The sequence below is a fragment of the Cotesia glomerata genome, linkage group LG2, assembly GCF_020080835.1.
Source record: "Cotesia glomerata isolate CgM1 linkage group LG2, MPM_Cglom_v2.3, whole genome shotgun sequence".
Taxonomy (NCBI): domain Eukaryota; kingdom Metazoa; phylum Arthropoda; class Insecta; order Hymenoptera; family Braconidae; genus Cotesia; species Cotesia glomerata.
In genome coordinates this window covers 12,249,970-12,271,410 of record NC_058159.1, presented here as the reverse complement: position 1 = coordinate 12,271,410, position 21,441 = coordinate 12,249,970, and the positions used below count along the sequence as shown (strand labels likewise).

At 33.1% G+C, this 21,441-nt stretch overlaps 4 protein-coding genes across 4 annotated transcripts; 1 reads left to right on the top strand and 3 right to left on the bottom strand.

Moving 5' to 3' along the window:
- Nucleotides 1-3,975: 3,975 nt before the first annotated feature.
- On the bottom strand, nucleotides 3,976-6,443 carry LOC123258767 (putative mediator of RNA polymerase II transcription subunit 26). The gene is made up of 6 exons (XM_044718977.1): nucleotides 6,177-6,443; nucleotides 5,934-6,082; nucleotides 5,607-5,678; nucleotides 4,833-5,507; nucleotides 4,533-4,731; nucleotides 3,976-4,153 (listed from the first exon to the last, which is right to left on the bottom strand). The coding sequence occupies exons 1-5, from the start codon at nucleotides 6,262-6,264 to the stop codon at nucleotides 4,567-4,569; spliced, it is 1,149 nt and encodes a 382-aa protein (XP_044574912.1). The 5' UTR covers nucleotides 6,265-6,443; the 3' UTR covers nucleotides 3,976-4,153; nucleotides 4,533-4,566.
- Nucleotides 6,444-7,074: 631 nt separating this feature from the next.
- On the top strand, nucleotides 7,075-10,593 carry LOC123258766. Its single transcript, XM_044718976.1, has 3 exons — nucleotides 7,075-7,268; nucleotides 7,756-7,933; nucleotides 7,997-10,593. The coding sequence occupies exon 3, from the start codon at nucleotides 8,987-8,989 to the stop codon at nucleotides 10,535-10,537; it is 1,551 nt and encodes a 516-aa protein (XP_044574911.1). The 5' UTR covers nucleotides 7,075-7,268; nucleotides 7,756-7,933; nucleotides 7,997-8,986; the 3' UTR covers nucleotides 10,538-10,593.
- Nucleotides 10,594-11,805: 1,212 nt separating this feature from the next.
- Nucleotides 11,806-18,019, bottom strand: LOC123258768. Its single transcript, XM_044718978.1, has 2 exons — nucleotides 16,308-18,019; nucleotides 11,806-12,536 (listed from the first exon to the last, which is right to left on the bottom strand). The coding sequence occupies exons 1-2, from the start codon at nucleotides 17,317-17,319 to the stop codon at nucleotides 12,517-12,519; spliced, it is 1,032 nt and encodes a 343-aa protein (XP_044574913.1). The 5' UTR covers nucleotides 17,320-18,019; the 3' UTR covers nucleotides 11,806-12,516.
- Nucleotides 18,020-18,527: 508 nt separating this feature from the next.
- Nucleotides 18,528-21,026, bottom strand: LOC123258917. Its single transcript, XM_044719170.1, has one exon. It carries the CDS (start codon nucleotides 21,024-21,026, stop codon nucleotides 18,528-18,530), a length of 2,499 nt encoding a protein of 832 aa, XP_044575105.1.
- Nucleotides 21,027-21,441: the final 415 nt, after the last annotated feature.

Below are 21,441 nucleotides of genomic sequence, written 5' to 3'. Positions count from 1 at the left end.
TTCAAAATTTGGCCGGAAGTGCCCAATTAAATCTCCTGTTAAAAATCCTATAAATAATTAAATGAATTCTCTCACCCCGAAATATCGCAGGAAATGCCGAAACACAGCTGCTGTTAAAAGTGGAATTCGAAATTCCAATTTTAAAAGGTTCTCCACGGAAGGTACATTTTGGCACACCCTAATATATATATATCTATATATATATATGAGATTTCCACCTATATATTGACTCATCACGATATCTCTGGAACCATAAGGCGTAGAGATTTGAAATTTTGTAGGAATATTCTTTTCGCCGAGTAGAGGTCAGCTAAGAACGGATTTTACGAAATTCCACTCACAAGGGGGTTACGGGGGCGTTGACAATGGAAAATTCCCATTTTTAAACTATAGCTCCTATCTACTCCAAATTTAGTAGGAATCTCCTATATGTGATGTAGAAATTATCTATGAGCGGATTTTATGATAATTCATCCCCAATAAAGATTGCGGGGTAGGGGTTAACAATGAAAATAAAAAATTTCTAAACTATAGCTCCTATAGGTTTCAAATTTAGTAGGAATCATTTATATGTGATCCAGAAATGATCTAATAGTGGATTTTATAACAACTTCTTCCAAATATGGATTGCGGGGGTGGGTGCTAACAATGAAAATTTTAAATTTCTAAGCTAAAGCTCCCATAGGCTCTAAATTTGGTAAGAATCTGCTATATTTGAGGTAGAAATGATCTAAGAGCGTATTTAATGATAACCTACTCCAAATATGGATTTCGGGGCTGGGTGTTAACAATTACAATTTTAAATTTCCGAGCTATAGCTCTTACAGACTCCAAATTCGGTGAGAGTCTTCTATGTGTGATGTAGAAGTGATCTAAATGAGGATTTCAATAAATTCTACCTTCAATAGCGATTGCGGGGGTGAGTGTTAGAATTTTCAATTTCAATTTCCAAACTGTAACTTTTATAGACTCTAAATTTGGTAGAAATCTTCCGGTATAATTTTCCTGTCAAGTTCAGCTAAGAATGGATTTTATTAAATTCCTCCCCCAAAGGGGTTTGCGACGTCGTTAACAATGAAAAATTCCCGTTCTTAAACTATAGTTTCTATCGACTCCAAATTTGGTAGGAATCTTCTGTAAGAGATATAGAAATAATCTATAAACGAATTTTACGATATCTCACCCCACAGGGGTTGCGGGGATGGGTATAAACAATGAAAATTTTGAATTTTAAAGTTGTAGCTCTTACAGACTCCAAATTTTGTAGGAACTTTCTGTAAGTGATGGAAAAATAATTTATGAACGAATTCTACGATATTCTACCTCAAAGAGAATTGCGGGGGTGTTAACAATAAAAAATTTCCGTTTATAAACTACAGCTCCCATATATTCCAAATTGGGTAAGAATTTTCTGTAAGAGATGTAGAAATAATATACGAACGAATTTCACGATGGTTCACCTCACAGGGGTTTGTGGGGGTAGTTGTTAACAAATAAAATTTTTATTTTCCAAGCTATAGCTCCTACAGACCCCAAATTTAGTAAGAGTCTTCTACATATAATATAGAAATTATTTAAGAACGGACTTTACAACGAATTACCTTCAATAAGGATCGCGGGGGTGGGTGTTAACAATAAAAAATCTTAATTTCCAAAATATAGCTTCTAAAAACTCTAAATTTGGTAAAAATCTTTTATTTCTCATGTAGAGATCATCTCACAATGAACTTCAATAAAGACTATTTCCGATAGGAATTGCGGGGATGGGTGCTAAAATCTAAAATTTTAATTTCTAAACTGTAACTTCTACAGACTCTAAATTTAGTGAGAATCTTTGTGTATGATGTCAAGTTCAGCTAAGAATGGATTTAGAAGGGATTGCGAGGGTGTTAACAATGAAAATCTCTCATTTCCAAACAAAAGTTTCTATGGACTTGAAGTTTTGTTGAAACCTTTTGTTTATAATGTATAAATTTTCTCGAATAGGATCTTATGAAATTCCTCTCCCATATAAGAGTGTGGGAGTGATGATTGTCAAAAAATTTGTACTTTTCAAATACAGTTCTTACAGATATAGAATTTGATAGAATCGCAAGAGAAACAGGAACTTACGGGAATGGCCTCCAAGGCCAACGGATTTAAATATTTTCCTTTTTTAATAATTATATTTGCTCACAACAATCGTCTCTTTGGTAGCGGCAAAAAAAGTCATTGTAAGGTTTCCAAAATTTAACTTTACATGTAGCTATTCACTCAACGGACTAAGAATTTTACATACATTTTATTTTTGCTGATCACATAACCCATGAATTGTTCTTATTACCGGACCGCGTGAAGGTAACAGATTGAAATGAATGCATTTTCTAAGCACTTGAGATGTGAAAAAGGAATTTGGCTATTTATTCTAAGAGAATTCGTTACAAACATCTACAAATAAGTTTCTATGAAAAATTGATGTCACGGAGGAAATTTAAATTAACGGCAAAATTCGTCACGCTTTAAGCTGGCCAAATTTCAACTTCACTTATGAGACGCGCAATTACTTTAACTGAAACTTTCAATGATCATTTCAAATTTTTTTCTTCGTTTCAGTCATTATTCATTTTTGGAAAAAAGCACTGGAATGTCATAGTGATTGCACATTAAAATTTACAATGAATATTAGCTAGAATAATCACAGGGATAAAAGGTATGGGCCAATCTGATGAAATTTGAAATCAGTACAAATCTAAACAATACTCCCATTAAATTTCAAGTTTAGATCTCTAAAAATACAATTCTATGAAGTGCCCAGCGGAGCGGGCGGGTAACAGCTAGTATATATATATATATATATATATATATATATATATATATATATATATATATATATATATATATATATATATATATATATATTTCATTAATTTAGCTTTTAATATTATTTAGTTTATTGTTTTAATTAATTCAAATTAAGGAGTCAATTGAGCGGTATCAACCTGTTACAAGGTATTATCCTCGCGACTTCCGTCGTCAAAAGTTTATGCTAGAGTGTACGGTACACATACCGGATAGTCATTATTGACAAGCCTAAAACTTTTTGCTGTTTATGTACTTATTTCAGCCAATCACGAACGAGAAACTGATCGTTTGAAAAGTCTAGCAACATTGCATGAGCATTAATATATTTTATAGTGGTGATACTGTATGTTTTGTTGGATCAGCTGTAGACTAACCTCTGTTTTGATACATGCCTTTATTTATTTATTTACTTACATTTATTCGGAAATATAATTACAATGTCTAAAAAATTGACTTATAAAGGACGATTCATAAAAAAAAGTCCTCGAAAAACGACAGAAATCTCTAGTGTTATATCCGGCGTTGCCGGTTCAAGACCGCTGCGTATTAAGAGCTAAAACTCTCAAGGAATTTTCGTCTTATGATAGAGAATACCTCCATAAATTTTAAACATAATCCGCGAGGTCGCCCCGTAAAAATGTTCTTATTTGGTGGAATGACCCATCCCTCACGGTTTTGGAAATGCCGTAAAGATTCGGTATTTATACGGTATAAATGCTGAATGTTTACCGTAATACTCCAGTTATTTTGGCCAGTTTTTTCGCTGAATTATAACAAAAAAATTATGGAATAAATTCAAAATGTTTACGGCAATAACATACGAAAATTATGGTGTATTAACAGCATTCAAACCGTAAATGTACCGCATATTTACTGTATACTTACGGTACTATTGCAGTAAAAAACCGGAAAAGAAGGTCCCTACCAGAAGGTATTACCGGTAAAATACCGAAATTATGCTGCTTTACTACTTTTACTAAATAGCTTAAATTTTTTTTTTTTTATAATATAAATAATCACGAATAATTTTTATGAGGTCAACAAATTAATTTCTTTATTATCATCATCATTTTTATTATTATTATAATTTTTTTTCATTTTATTTAATGATTTTTCTTATAATTAATTTTTTTTTACGATAAATTTTAAAATTAACAATCTGAGTTGATTGAATCGTGTTCCTCAGTATCCTTATTTTTCGAGAAACGATCATTTTTTAAAGTGTCGCTGATCCACTGCCTCATATTTAAAGCAGCGTTATTTCTATCAGTATTGTTTAATTTTCTAATTTTTTGCATGGCTAAACATAAATCTGAAAGCAAATAAAATTTATTTTGTTAAATTTTCAGTACGAACTATTTTTTTGGAAATCCATTCGCTTTACTATTTCATAAAGAGCAACATGTAACATATGATAAGAAAACTTCATACATATATAATTGGAAGAATTATATTACGATAATCAGTAGGTCAAAACCCTGATTATAAAAAAGTATTTTCACATCTTCAATACCCATAAGATATAATATTTAAAAGAAATTAATTCTTAATCCCTTTTTTTTAATTAGGGAGTACATATATTACAGGATATTTTATCAACTTAAAATGCAACTATGGTTGTGTAATTATTTTTATTGCACACAGACCGCGTATGAATCTACCATAAAAAGATATTAAATGTTTAAATTTACTTAATATTTGTAAAACATCCGACTCTTGCAGAAGTTACCAGTCAGGTCGTCTTTTATCCGGTCGTAAAATTAATTTCTGACGACGTTCTATCGGCCATACACTTAAAATAATTCTTCGGGCTCGCGTAGACATCCTCGGGGCATTGCATGCATTGGCACACTCAGTGTAATTCATCTTGAATCCGGGCATTATCTCAACCTAATGTAAAATTTAGAAGATTTATTAGATTTATTATTGATGTTTTTGTAATGATTATTAAATTCTTTATTGTATTATTTATTCTTTCTAAAAAGTACTACCTGTCTGTTTGAATCCGGGATCAAAATGAATTCGTTCTCTACATCATTATGATTATTATTATTATTATTATTATTATTATTATTATTATTAATTCGATTATTATTGTTGTTGTTATTTTCAGCAAGTTTAGACTCAACAGCTTCCAGTCGGTTTGAAATATTCAACATACATTCAGAGATTTTATTGAATTTCTCAAGGATAAGATTTGCTTTCATTTTTTTAGAATCGTGAACTCGGGGTGACAAGCCATGACCGGTTGATGCATGTCTATTTGTTGTTCTTGGAGATCCATCTCCTGTTGTTGGAACTCTATCTGCTGTTCTCGGAGATTTTTCTGTTATTTCTGGAGATGTTTGTGGATTTGTAGTTTGATCTTGTAGTGTTGGTGATCTCTCTGGTGATCTCTCTGGTGATCTCTCTGATGATCTCTCTGGTGATCTCTCTGGTGAAAATGGTATAGTTTCGACAGTTTCTAAAGTCGGCGTTATCTCTGGTAATGATGGTGGTGTTTTTTCTAGTGATGATGGCAGTATTCTATCTGATGATAATGATATTCTCTCTGTTGTTGATGATGACGTTTTTTGTAGTGATCGTTGTTCTTCTGATGGCGGCCCACTATCAACGGAGAAATCTGATTCCTCATCACTTTCCACAATTTCACTATGTTTCAGTGGCTGTTTCATAAATTATAGGCAATAGTGAGAATATAATTTATTATTAAAAATATACGAAAATTATTATTTTAGATTAAGACAAGTAAATATATATTTCACCAGCTTATGTAAGCTCTTGTAGTAATCATCAGCCTTGCTTATCACTGCCTTTTGGTGGATGGTAGTTGTTTTCTGTAAATAGTACAAAATTTAATTAATTAAAATAAAATTTTTGAGTTTAAGTATGCATTTATTAATTGAAACTGGCTGTTAATGATTAAATTAGTATTCCCTGATTAAAGAACCGAATTAACAACAATGGAAACAGAATTAAACAGAATTGGAAAACCAATTTTGTTTAATTCTGTTTCTATTGTTGTTAATTCGGTTCTTTAATCAGGGTTGCGAATACTGTATTCTTTGTTTTAAAATAAATTTTTATCTTACTCTTAGTGCAGCGAAATGTTTTTTGGCTGCATTTAAATTTGATTTCAAATCTTTCTTCTTTACTTTTGATTCGATACTAAGAGTACTTAGTATTCTTATTCTTTTTGATAATTTTGGTTGATTTTTTTTTTTAAGTATTTTTTTATCATCTGAAAAAATATAAGATGTTAAATTAAATTAATCAAGGTTGAAATGTAAATATTATGAAAATTATTTGAAAAGAATTAATTTATTTAAACCCACCATGTGTATCAACAAGTGTTATTGAATTGTCGTTCATCGTAGGACACTCGATAAACAAATTGCAATTTTCTTTGTCTTCTTCTGTCATGGGAACTTTCTTTTTTTTTCATATTTGAATATATACTTAGTTTTAGCAATAACTGGTGCACCTTGACTGGATAAGATTAAAGAATATTTTCCTAGCATAGTAAATTGGCAATTCTTTGTACACGTACATAAAAAAACATTTAACTATAACCTCAACCAGGGTACCCAGACTTTCTTTTCGGCGCGTAGCAGACCTCTGGCGCTAAAGTCACCCAAACTCGCCGCGATCAATTCCAATAATAAAATTTTTTTTTTTAAATCTGATTTATTGAGAATTATAAAATTATTATCGTTAAATAAAATTATAAGTTAGAATACAAAATTCAAGTAAATTTTATGAAGTGAAATTTTCATCATAAAATTAGTTTAGATAAATTAACATATATGTTATATTAGGGTGTCTGTTATTTACCAATTTGGTTTTTGACTTTGCAGATTTTTTATTACTTTTAGCAAAGCTCGGCGACTAAAATGTTATTGAAGGCGACTCGTCGCCGATAGGCAACTTTTGAAATTAAACAATAGAACGAAAATTTTTTTTTATTATTTTCATAAAAATTAATAAAGACTACGAAGAATTTTATGACAGTTTTTATGTTAATTTATCTAAACTAATTTTATGATGAAAATTTCACTTCATAAAATTTACTTGAATTTTGTATGTATTTTAACTTATAATTTTGTTTAACGATAATAATTTTATAATTCTCAATAAACCAGATTTGAAAAAAAAAAATTTTATTTAATTTTTATAATTTGAATTGATCGCGGCGACTTTAGCGCCACAGGTCGGCTACGCGCCGAAAAGAAAGTCTGGGTACCCTGTCACACTTGTCACAGTTTTCTTAAACAGTCAGAAATTTATGTCGCAAATAGTTATAGTATTTTATTATTCGTTTATTTAGGTATATGACTAGTAATTTATATTTTACAAGAACAAAATCTAAGTATATTAAAAAGTCTTGAAAACCAAAACAATAGTTTTAATTTTATAAAAGTACAGAGGTAAGTATCTGATTTAATTCAATGTTGATAAAGTGTAGGTTAGGAGATTTATGTTTTCAATCAATTATTGTGAATTCGTGGCTTTAAAATTTACAAGTGAAATTACAACTCAAATATTTTATTTATAATTTAGAAGTTCAATTAATTATTAATTAATTTAAAAATTGTATGACATTAAAGTTAGCTGTCACTTGATTAATTTTTAATTTTATTTAATAATTAAATTAATTCTGAAAAAGGATTTTTAAAAAGTCATAATTTACTTGTTACAAAAATTATAAAAACTATTAAATATCGGCTAAATTAATGAAAATAAAAATTTTTGACAGATATTGTTTCATAACTTTGTATCATTTTTTTTCTCTTCTTTTTCTACTTTTATTTTAAAACATGTGGAAGGTATCTGCTAACTTCAAGGCTAAGAATAATTTTACGTATATCTTCAATATTTAGTGAATTATACATACATATATTTATTATTTTTTAGGGGGCGTATGTTAAAAATACATTGGATTATATAGTATCCAAAAATGGATAAACAACGTAGAAATAAAAGCTTTTCTAATAAAGCTATTTCTCGCCGCAATCTGAAGAAAATAAAAATTTACCTTGATTTTCTTTCATGCCACCCGAATATTCCAACTCCAAATAATTTCGAACAACTGGTAAGCTAAATTTGAAATTTTTGTAGTTAAATTTGTAGTTAATTATTTTTTTTTTGTTTTTAGCCGGCGAAATTGTCCTGTACTCGGATACGTCATGATTATGATATCAAGAATCAAAGTAGTAAGCCAACTCCAAGTCATGATCATGTCACTGAGAAATTTGTTAATAGTACCGTTCATGATAGTGCTATGGATTGTTCTGAAGACAATAACAGTTCGACCCTCATTGATGAAAATCAGATTCCTCTGGATAGAAATAATGAAAGTGAAAATAATGATGGGAATAATGCTTGTTTTTTCAATGATGAAAATCAGATTCCTGTGGATAAAAATAATGAAGAGGAACATGTGAATGCAGAGATTAATAATAGTGTTAAAACGAGAAATTTTCGTTCATTTAATATTTCAATGAATTTCACTAATAACATTTTTATGTTTCAAAACAGGAATACCACTGTAAAAGATCATTTACTATGTGTAGTGGCTTTATCTCTGCGACATCATTGGAGTTATGAATGTATTTTAGATACGTTTCGATATATAAATAATTCATATGGAAGTACAGAATTACCGACGACTAAACAAGCTCTTTGGAAAGCTTTAGGTCGTAACGATTCTCAAGTAATAAAATATTTTTACTGTCGAGAATGTGACGATTTTTTAGGAGAAAAATCAAAAATTTCCGACGAGTTACAACAGTAATGCTGTTGTGGTGCATGTGGTCCGAAAGTAAAAAATTCAGAATTACATGAAGGTTATTTTTTATATAATAATATAACATCGCAAATTCAACAATTATTGTCTTCAGCAGATATTATTGACGCAATAAAATATAGATTACAAAGGCAGAAACGTCATTCTGAAAATCTGGAAGACATCTATGATGGAAGTGAATATAAAAAACTGAGTTCATCGGGAATTTTAAAAAACTGGTACAATTTATCGTTAACGCTTAATACTGACGGATGTCAAGTAGCTAATTCTTCGAATACCAGTGCCTGGCCAATTTTCGCGCAAATCAACGAGCTTCCACCTCATTTAAGGAAAAAGCACATGCTGTTAGTAGGAGTCTATGTAGATAAAAAAAAACCATTAATGAATAATATTCTGCGACCTTTTATTACTGAGCTGCGTGAATTATATCAAGATGGAGTAACTTGGAAATCATCTCATGGAGTAGAGATAACTTCGAAAATCATAGTAACAATGGGTTGCTTTGATTCCCCAGCCCGATCAGCCGTAACTCGTTTTAAACAGTATAATGGCTATGACAGTTGTTTATATTGTTATACTAAAGGTAAATTTGTGGCGAGTAAGAAAGTTGTGTTTCCTGCCCGAAAAAATTTCACACGATTGCGCACAAAAAAGTGTATAGAGACTGCCATGTATGAAGCTAGCGAAATCAGAAAGCCTGTTACAGGAGTAAAGGGTATTTCAGCATTAATAACATTACCGTTGTTTGATATAAGCAAAGGAGTGATAGTTGAATCGATGCATGCTGTGTACCTTGGCGTTGTAAAACAACACATGACATTACTGCTAACTTCAACAAATGCACCTTATTATGTTGGAAATCCTGATTTGTGTAAAATAATAGATGAATGTTTGTTATCTATTAAACCTCCTTCTCGCCGATCAAGAAAACCTAGATCTATTTCCACTTACAAGCAGTGGAAAGCCTCTGAATGGAGAAATTGGCTTGATTACGCTCCGGTCTGTTTGAAAAAAGTTTTGGATGAGAAATATGTGCATCACATTGCTCTTTTATCAGAAGCAATGCACTATCTTAACAACGATTCAATTACTCCAAGTGACCTAGACCGTGCAGAAGAATTATTGAAAGAATATGTTGATCTATTTCAAAAATATTTTGGGATTGCCAATATGAGTTCCAACATACATTTAATCAGCCATCTTGTTCAATGCATACGCAACTGGGGTCCAGCTTGGGGATACTCAGCATTTACGTTCGAGGCGTGGAACAAGAAACTACTAGATCAACTTACTAGTTCACACTGCCGAGCTGAACAGATAATAACGCGTTTTTTAATGGAAAAATTTATAATAACATCGTCTTCTGATAACAGAGTGTCTGTTGAAACAAGGAATTTCATTAAAAAAATTCTTAAACTACCTGTTACGAACGATAAGGTAAATTCACAATCAAAAATCTATTGCAAAGGTAAATCCGTAAAACGCTCGCCGACTCTTCAAGAAATTGCAGCATTAACTGCAGCTGGATATTCTCCCGACAATTTGACATGCTATGAAAAAATGAGTCATAATAAAGTAAAATATAATTGCTATAATATGGAAAAGGACGTTAAATTCTGCGATTCAGTAATAAATGATGGGAATGGAACCTATGGCATTATTCAGTCAGTCATCAAGTTTACTCATGAGAATTATACTGTTTGTGGTTTATTAATGTTAACTTACAATAAAGAAGAAAGTGCATTTCAAACACGACATATAAGCAAAGTTAAAATTTCTGAAAATTTAGTTTTTGTCTGTGAAGATGCCAAGATAAAACCAGCATGTCGCATGGAACTTTCAGGAGAAACTTACATTGTAACTCTTGCAAACTGTTGGGAGACAGACTGAATGAAAGTATCAAAAATTTCGAAGATATGGTCCCCAATTATTGAAAATTTATAATGTACTACTTATATTTTCAATTTTAAATAAAAATCTTTTATTATTTTATTATTATTTATTAACAATTATTTTTTTGTATGAAACTGTATATAATAATTACATAGAAAATCGAAATTATAATAACATTAATAATTTTGAATAAATAAATTCTTTGATTTTTAAAAATTACTTAATGATATTTTCTTTCAAGTTCATTTATTAGCGTTATTATAAGCAACTGTGACTAAATGAAATGATTGAATAGTACTTAAAAAGATTGAAATTCTTATTATTTCTTATCATATTGAATATTATCAACTTTCTTTAAAACTATTTCAAATCGGCGCTTAGCATGAGAAATCAGTGTTAATCATTTTATTAAATCAGAGCAACAGCAGAGGCTTAATCATCTAAGATCAGTTATTTAGGCAGCTACAACTCGCTAGACTGACCACAGTCATGGATTCGAATTTAAGTGTACGCTAAATACAACTTTTCACAGGAAATTTAGTTTCTCAGTCACTAATTTTACTCATCACGGAACTTCAAAAATCCTACAATCCGTACGCTTTACTTCCAATAATTCTTTGAATGAAATGAAAAACGTGCAAGTTATTAAAGGAATAAAAAAAAATTTTTATCATCACATTTTTTTTTAAATATGACTTTAAATGCTGCAATGAACAAAAAAAACTAGATTTTTACAAGTATTTTATTTATTATATCAGTATAAGCGCAGCAAAATTAATCTAAATTATATACCTTTTTTGTATTTTGCCATTTGGCTTTTTTGCTTTGGCATTTAAATTTGAATAAATAAAAAATAAATAAATAAAAATTGCAGTATAACTTCCATATTTTTACCGTAGAAATACGATTTCATTATTGTAAAATTATAGTAATGTTGTAGTTAATATACAGATTTTTTACAGTAAAAGTCCTGGAGCTTTACGGTAATTTCATCGTATTATTTTGGTAACATTGGAGCAAAAATACGGTAGAAATGCGGTATGACTATAGTACAAAAACTGGCCATTATAACCACAAAAATACCGTATTATTTCAGAATTATAACGGTAAATTTATGGTAAAGGCATTAATACCGTAAATTTACGGTATTTCAAAAACCGCTAGGGATATATATATATATATATATATATATATATATATGTATATATATATATATATATATATATGTCGGATTAGCGTTGGGTTGAGAAGGGCGCATACTATTATTATTATCTTGAGACATTTTATTATTTAATCACAATATCTAGATGACACAAATATCGTACAACTTTATTAATACACAATTATAGTTTCTTGTAACAATGTTTTACTTAAGCGTAGCACACACACACACATACACACACAATGTTATCTAGTCACTACACTAAAAGTATAATTTAATATTATTATTTAATTATTAACAATTATAATTTATTTAATACACTGAACTAGCAATATGAACAATATTAACAAATAAGATATCGTTAATGTTAAACGTTAGAAATAATAAAATGACGACAGACTTGGATAAGAGAACGAATCCACGGTCAGAAGGACAGCAATCAGTTATCGCTCACTGTTCAGAGAGAACTGACTCTTCTCAAAACTTATTTTTCAATCCGTAGCTCCTTCAGGTAATTATTCTGAAAAAAATGTACAAGCTACGTTTTGCAATTGTACATTCCGAAGATGTACACTTGGGTATTGCTGTCCCTTGACCGTGGCTACGTTAGACCCGCAGATGTGATCTTTCGAACCCGAGCCTACCGTCATAAAAGACTTAAGGAAAGTTTAACTAAAATTTCCTTAGCGGATTAAGTCGTAAAAATTAAAATTCTAAGTTTTATTTTCTAGCTATAAACTAAAAGTGCTTAGGATTTTCCCATCCCTTGGGAAGAACCCAGCTATTCTCATCTCCGACACGGCCATCCTGACGATCACACGTCCTCGGGTGCATCTAAAGTTTGGTTTTTGCTTAACGTTAGATTTAAATTAACAACTTCAAATAATGAATGATCTACTTTGAATAATCTGCCGATTCAGGGATCCAACCGAACAACGAAGAATAGTAGAGTTTATAAAATATTTTAAAGAACTTTAAATTGTGTAATCGCTAATGCCAGTTGTGTTTCGCAAGCTGTAGATTCTCTTTAAATTTTATTCTTTGCAAATGACAGGATAAACACATCTAAATTACTTTAGACTCCACTGCCACACTGGGCAAGTGGTGTAAAGGAATCACATCTAAATTGCTTTAGACTCCACTGTCACACTGGACAAGTGGTGTAAAGGAAACACATCTAAATTGCTTTAGACTCCACTGCCACACTGGGCAAGTGGTGTAAAGGAAACACATCTAAATTGCTTTAGACTCCACTGTCACACTGGACAAGTGGTGTAAAGGAAACACATCTAAATTGCTTTAGACTCCACTGCCACACTGGGCAAGTGGTGTAAAGGAAACACATCTAAATTGCTTTAGACTCCACTGTCATACTGGACAAGTGGTGTAAAGGAAACACATCTAAATTGCTTTAGACTCCACTGCCACACTGGACAAGTGGTGTAAAGGAAACACATCTAAATTGCTTTAGACTCCACTGTCATACTGGACAAGTGGTATAGGTTTATTTGGTTCAAATTACTGTCCATGTTCTTCAGAGCTTTCTACATTTATTGAGTCATTTTCGTCCTCAGGATCACTAAGATCCAACTCGCTAGGAACACAACTCTGCGGCATTTTTCTTAATTTATCGTGACTGTATTTATACGTTCTTTTGCCTTTAACTGAATTTAAAATATATCTGTCTCCTTCTAAAACCTTCGCTATTACAAATGGACCCCTAAATTTCGGATCTAACTTAGTCTGATTTCTTTCTTCGTTTTTCAATAATACGAAATCACCAATGCTAAACTTAACTACTTTAGCCTTAGTTTTATCAAATCTATTTTTATCATAGAGAGCATTACTTTCGATATTACTTATAGCTTGTTGCCTTACATTGGAGATATCTACTTCTCTAACTTCGGTATTTTCATGCGCTAAAAATCCGTAAGGTCTTGCCACCTTACCAATTAATAATTCTAAGGGACTTGATTTGGTGACACGATTGGTAGTGCAATTCAGAGCCAACTGTATTTCGCCTATTGCTTCTTGCCATGACCGTCCGGTAGTTTCTACTGCAGTGAACATGTTCTTTAAAGTACCCATAACGCGCTCTACCTGACCATTTGCTCTACAAGATCCCGTAGCTATTAAATGTAATTTAATATCTTGACTTTTACAATAATTTTGGAAATCCTTACCGGTAAAGCATCTCCCTTGGTCAGCGATTACTCGACAAGGACTACCAAAAATAAATATAGCTGATTTAAGTGCTTTGATTGTACTAAGAGAATCTATATTACGGGTATGGTACAGGTATACGTATTTTGTAAATGCGTCAATGAGTACAATAACGTACTCTTTTGAGTCATTCTTACCACTTAGCTTGCCCGTAATATCCATATGAACAGTATGCCAGGGTATACTGGTTTTAGGTATTGGATGTAATTCGGCTTGTACCTTGCCTGAATTGGATTTAGAAACTTGACAAGTATGACAGTTTTCTACAAATTTCCGAACGTATTTCGCCATCCCTTCAAACCAATAATATTCGTACAGTTTTTCAAGAGTTTTATCCCAACCTAAATGCATGATCGATTGATGTACGTGATTAATAACAGACCATCGAAAACCTCGAGGAATAATGGGTAGACAAAGGGTTTTCCCATTTCTTTGAATTTTCCGATAAAGGGTACCGGATCTTAATTCGTACGTCTTTAAAATGTCTTCCGCGATTTCATCGTCTTGTAATTTAGAAACGATTTCTGAAATTTGAGGATCACGACGTTGCTCTGCTAGTAACCAATCTTCCGATATTTCCGTAAAATTAATTACCTTCTCTTCAATTTTATCAAAAGGTTTACGAGTGATGTCAATTGGGTTACGAGAAAAGAAGTCAACATGTGACATTCGTTTCCCTTCTCTGTAAACAATTTCAAAAGTGAAGGATTGTAGAAAAGCCCACCATCTATGAACCCGGTCATTTAAATTGATTTTATTTTGAGACGCTTTTAAAGAATTGCAGTCAGTAACAACTGTAAATTCTCGACCATGTAAATAATGCCGAAAGTGCTTAATTGAGTTTACTACGGCTAAGGTTTCCAGCTCGTACGAATGATACCTGGATTCGGCTGAGCTAGTCCTTTACTATAGTATTCTACAACTCTATTGTTACCTTCTACTTTTAACATTAATATAGCCCGTAACCGTCAGAGCTAGCATCGGTGTGTAGTTCAATCGGATAATTAGGGTCGAAGATTATCAACACTGGCTCATTTGTTAAGATGGTAATTATTTTTTGTCGTAGGGTTTCGTGTTTATCTTGCCAATCTATGTTTTTGTTTCCTGAGGTAAGAGAGTATAAAGGTTTCATAATTTGAGAAAACTTTGGGATGAATTTACGGAAATAAGAAGCTAAACCGATAAATTGTCTTAATTGTGTAACAGTAGTTGGTGCAGGTAAAGAATTTAAAGCTTGTATTTTACGCGGATTGGATCTTATGTTACCATTAGTGACTTCATAACCCAGGTAAGAGATTGATGTTTTAAGGAATGAACATTTAGCAAAGTTAAATGAAAATCCAGTTTTAACCAGAACGTTTAGAAGGGTTTCCAACCGTTCCAACGCCTGCTCTATCGAACTCGCAACAATAAGCACATCATCTAAGTAAACTACAACCCAAGAGTAAGCTAAATCACCCAGAGCTTTGAGAATTTCTCTTTGAAAAACAGACGGTGCATTTTTCAATCCAAATGGCATTTTTAGATATTCATATTGACCATCGGGAGTAACAAAAGCAGTGAATTCAGTAGAATTTGGGTGGATACCGATTTGGTGAAAGCCGCTAGCCATATCTAAGCTTATAAAATATTTAGCATCCCGTAATCTCGCGATCTGATCTGAAATTAAGGGTAAAGGAAATCTATCTGCAACGGTATTTTTATTTAACTCTCGGTAATCTACACAAAGTCTATCTGAACCATCTTTCTTCTTAACGAGTAATATAGGGCTAGAAAACGGTGAATTACCAGGTTTTATAATTTTTGCTTTAAGTAATTCTTCGATTCTTTCACGGACAATTTCCCGCTCTTCAACGCTAAGTCGATACGGTCTTCTCTGAACGGTAATATTAGGGTCTATGAGACGTATTTCTAATTGACCTGTAGTAACTTCGGTTCGGGGAAAACCCGTGATAAAAGAATCTTTAAAATTTTCTAAAACGGAAATTAATCTAGTTTTATCATTACCCGTGACGTCAGTGTCTACTTTGTTGAAGTTAATCTCACTAGGAACTGTTTCGCATGTATTGACTACTTTAGCCTTGCAAATGGTAAAATGATTTTGCGTAATATTTACTTCGAAACCCTGACCTAGAATTTCACGACCAATCATTATATTATGTTTTAAATAATTATCGGGAATTACATGAAAGACTATCTCCAATGTAAAGTTATTTATACGAACAGTAGATAAAATTTGTAATGTACATTTTACACAATTATCTCCGATACCTCTCATTAAAACTATATCATTGATATGTTTTCCAGAAAATTTATTGGCAACCGATTCTTTAATTAGTGAGCACTCAGCTCCTGAATCAAAGCAAAATGGAAACGACTCACCCATATGGGTCATTGTACCCACTGGAACATCCACGGTGCAAAAGTCCACTCGGCGTTCGGTGCTCGAGTGCTGATTTCCACTGTTGTTGCCGCTGTTGCTGTTGTTCTTCCTTGACGGACAGTTTGGTGCAATATGACCCTCTTTATGGCACTTAAAGCAGGTTACTTTTATCGCGGTGGATGGTCGACTTCCTTCTGGACTATGAGAATTTTTCCTCTTGTCCAGAAATGACTTCTTGCGACATTCAGATATTTTGTGACCAGAAATACCGCAGAAAAGACATTTAATCCGTGTCTCCGTTGGCTTGAAGCGTTTCGGGTCTGAACTTGACGAGTTCTCGGACGATTGCAACGGTCGCTTCTTTGCGTACGAGTAAGCCCTCATTTCATTAAGAAATTGGTCTTCCGTTTTTACCTCACTCGTAAGCGCTGTGCGTTCGACCCGGTGATCTTGCGATGTTAATCGATAGAGAACAGCGCCGTTGATAATCTCCGCCATACTCAAATTTTCCCACCTCGCCTTGAGAAGAGAGCGTAAACGAATCCCAAAAGCTCCAGTTGTCTCGTCTTTTAACGGTTGTTCGTTAAAAATCTTCATAAGGGCAGAAGCTGCGGTTTCTCTTCCACCAAAACGGGAAATAAAAAGTTCCTTGAATCGAGACCAAGTAATAGTTCCTCCAACCATAATTTGAGTCAACCACTGTGCAGCGGAACCCTCTAAGGCGCTACTAAGCGCGGAAAATAGTGCACTGCCTTGCAATGGATTTTCTTCCATCATAATGCTAACAGCTGAACTCCATGCAGCCGGATCAGAGCCAGAGGTTTCTGGGTTAAAACGTGGTAGTGTAAACTTCCTGGAATTTGTGTCAGGTTTTTGGGCAATTGATTGAATCAGCTCACGTAAAATAGCCATATGCTCTTGCATTGATATACTCGGCGTCGATCCCACTTCTGATGTCGGATTAGCGTTGGGTTGAGAAGGGCGCATACTATTATTATTATCTTGAGACATTTTATTATTTAATCACAATATCTAGATGACACAAATATCGTACAACTTTATTAATACACAATTATAGTTTCTTGTAACAATGTTTTACTTAAGCGTAGCACACACACACACATACACACACAATGTTATCTAGTCACTACACTAAAAGTATAATTTAATATTATTATTTAATTATTAACAATTATAATTTATTTAATACACTGAACTAGCAATATGAACAATATTAACAAATAAGATATCGTTAATGTTAAACGTTAGAAATAATAAAATGACGACAGACTTGGATAAGAGAATGAATCCACGGTCAGAAGGACAGCAATCAGTTATCGCTCACTGTTCAGAGAGAACTGACTCTTCTCAAAACTTATTTTTCAATCCGTAGCTCCTTCAGGTAATTATTCTGAAAAAAAAATGTACAAGCTACGTTTTGCAATTGTACATTCCGAAGATGTACACTTGGGTATTGCTGTCCCTTGACCGTGGCTACGTTAGACCCGCAGATGTGATCTTTCGAACCCGAGCCTACCGTCATAAAAGACTTAAGGAAAGTTTAACTAAAATTTCCTTAGCGGATTAAGTCGTAAAAATTAAAATTCTAAGTTTTATTTTCTAGCTATAAACTAAAAGTGCTTAGGATTTTCCCATCCCTTGGGAAGAACCCAGCTATTCTCATCTCCGACATATATATATATACTAGCTGACCCGGCCACGCGTTGCTGTGGCTAAAGTTTTTGTTATATTACATTATAGTAAACAATCTAAGAGGAACAATGAGAGAACATCAGTCACGGAGTCCACTATGCTTTTTCACACAGATGGTATTTGTAAAAAAATATGGTGATCTCCTTATTTGACTTTCTACTACTATAACCCTTTAGTACAATGAAATTATTTACGAACAAAGACGAAAATGTTGATGTTGGTATACAAATTCACTGGATTGAGATTTGAAGGGGAAGTACGTTGAATATAATTAATTAAAATGTTCTTACACTTGATATTAAGCAGAAATCAATAGGTACAAAATAAAAATTTATCAGATTTATTATTTCCATTTAATTTTATAACAAATATAAGTATATTACAGTATAATACAGTAAATAACATGTGACGCTTAAACTCATGAATGAGGTAGGCAAGGCAGACAGTCTTAAACTTTTAAACATTAATATCTATTTTTTTGAATTATAAATACTTTCAATTTCAATTTAATTTAACACCAATCGGTGCACAATGTTTTTGGTTAACCTGTCTTTAGCTAACACAAATAGATTCGACGGTTTCCCAACACGTGAACACGCAACATATAGTTGCCCATGAGAAAAACATGGATTTTCCAAATCTAAACCACAAATGGACATTGTTTGACCTTGAGATTTATTTATAGACATGGCGAAAGCTAAACGAATTGGAAACTGTAGCCTTTTGAAGGGTATGGTAGAATCTGATGGTATCATCGGAATACGTGGCAGCAGGACCACTTTTTCTTTAAACTTCCCAGCCAAAATGGTTGCTTCAAGAATGTTTCCGGTGATCTTTTTGATGACCAAACGCGTACCGTTACATAATTGAGGTGGATTCAAATTACGGAGGAGAATAATAGAGGAACCAATCTTTAATCGAAGATTATGCGGTGGCATTCCAGGGATATCTAATGAATTTAAAAATTCAATCGGAAAATTTATACTTTCATTTTCATCAACAACAGTATCGATTGATTTAAAAGACATCAGATCGCCTTGTAACAACTGTTGTATCTGGAAGTTAATTTCGTCAACATCAACGTTTTTGGCTGCCAAAATCGCCCGTTGACTAAGCCATTCATGATTCAAATAATTATTCTGTATATCCGGGAAAATACTCTGAATCAATTCATTTTTATCCTGAACAACAGTGCAAAAATTGTCTGGTAGTTTAATGCATTGCGTATTTGGTTGCAGTTCTATTTTACCGTTCCCAATATCTAGTAGTTGTTCGGAAAATATTTGTGCTGATGGATCATTTTGCAATTGTACTCGCATATTTATGGTCAATCGAAGTGTTTCAACACTTCGCCATAAGAATGATTGTTTCAAACATGCATTAATCTCATCCGCGAAAGTAGAGCGAGGTATAACCGGTAAGGTCTGCCGGAAGTCACCAGACAAAAGTAAGATAGCACCACCGAAAAGTTTATTATTGCTGTTTAAATCTTGCATAGTTCTGTTTAATGCTTCAAGTGAATATTTGTGTGCCATTGTGCACTCATCCCAAATTATTATAGAACTCTTCCGCAACACTGCAGCTATTCCACTATTTTTTTTGATGTTACACATTGCATCTGGTTTATTATCAACGTCCAATGGCAGCTTGAATGTTGAATGTGCTGTTCGCCCACCATCCAGTAAAGTAGCCGCAATGCCTGACGATGCTACTGCTAATGCGATTTTTTGTTGCGACCGTATTTTGGCAAGAATCAACGATATTAAAAATGTCTTACCGGTTCCACCGGGTGCATCCAAGAAAAAAAAACCGCCTTGTTCAGCAGCAACAGCCAGCATAATCCGATCATAAATAATTTTTTGTTCTGCTGTCAGTAATGGTTCACTGTTCATGATAATTGTTGCTAAACTTCCATGGTCATATTGATTTTCTCGTTGTAAATCGGTATTGACTAAGTCGGTGGGTGGACGATTAGGTGATGGCATACCATAATGATTAAGTGGTAAATTTGAAATAAGAACACATAAATCCTCGATCAAGACCAATGCTTCATTGTACATCTCTGGTGTATAATCTATGTTTTGGCATTGATTTGTTTGTCTAATTCGGTGCAAGATGTCTTCTGTCATACAATTTTTATATTTTTCCCACAAAGTTTGTGCTTGCGAGGGATAACATGTCGTCAAAATAATTGCAAACAACTGACGAATGTTATTCGGTGTTGATGTCAACGCAGCATCAGCAAGCGTTAAGTCCCAATGGTTATCGTCTTCTAGCAATTGCAGTTCACGACATGCATCCTGGTATGTATTGAATACTCGACCATTAACTGTTCGTAAAAATTCAAAAGACGTTGGTCCGGGAACATTCACCAATAACAAACGTAAATAGAAGCACTCACGTTGCTTTGGATGTACCGTGTAAAGTCTCCCCAATGTCTTAGCTTTGAATATGCCTGTAATGGAAGGATGTGGTTTTCCTTGTTTCCGTGGCTCCCATTTTTTACTGGATTTGTTCCATGTGAAATAACGTGGAACATCACCATACACCAATGTCTTCGCGAATTGGCCAAAAACATCAGGTTTTTGACACAATGTAAAAAATTCAGTTAGAGTCGTTTTCGGAGCTTCGAACGCTCTTTGGAGAACATTTTCTTCAGTGAAGTATACACGTTGACCATTTTCAAGATGTATTGCCAGATGTTGGACAGCAGGATCTCTTTCGTGGATGGGAAAGCTGAGAATATGCCAAATAGCTTCATTGCTGCTAATGTATCTGCCCATTTGGTATCGTGCTATTTCGTCATTTTTATTTATGTTTTGTACTTCAAATATGGCCAAATCACTGCCTTTGTTTACATATTTACAAATATACTTAATTGATTTAACAGAACTGCAAAGCTCAACATTGATATGAGCTTTGTAAGTTTTTGAAAGTAGTGGTGAGTATGGTACCACCCACTGATTATCAAACTCAACTTGATTTGGAAAGTTCGGCAGTCGCATTGTAAATGTGTGGCCACTATTCTCAGTACTTCTGCGGCTTTGGGAAGTTTTTTTTACATTTTCCATTTTCTATGCACGGTGACGTCATGTTGAAAGCACCGCATGGCCCATGGATCATGTGTTTGGTGACAATATCAAATAATTCTTGATCAATTAATGGGTCTGGAATTTCGGCTGAAATTATTTGATCGATTTCTTCAGGACGGATTCTATCTTTAAGCCAAACCAAAATGTGGGCATGAGGCAAACCTCGCTTTTGCCACTCTATCGTATACAGCCAACAACGTGTGATACCAAAAATTGAATATTTAACAATAAAATCAATTAAGGATTTCAATTTTTGTTTAAACACACGTGCAATTAAATCATGACGATGAATGGCTTGTTGTCCTGGCAATAGTAAAGTTTGTATCTC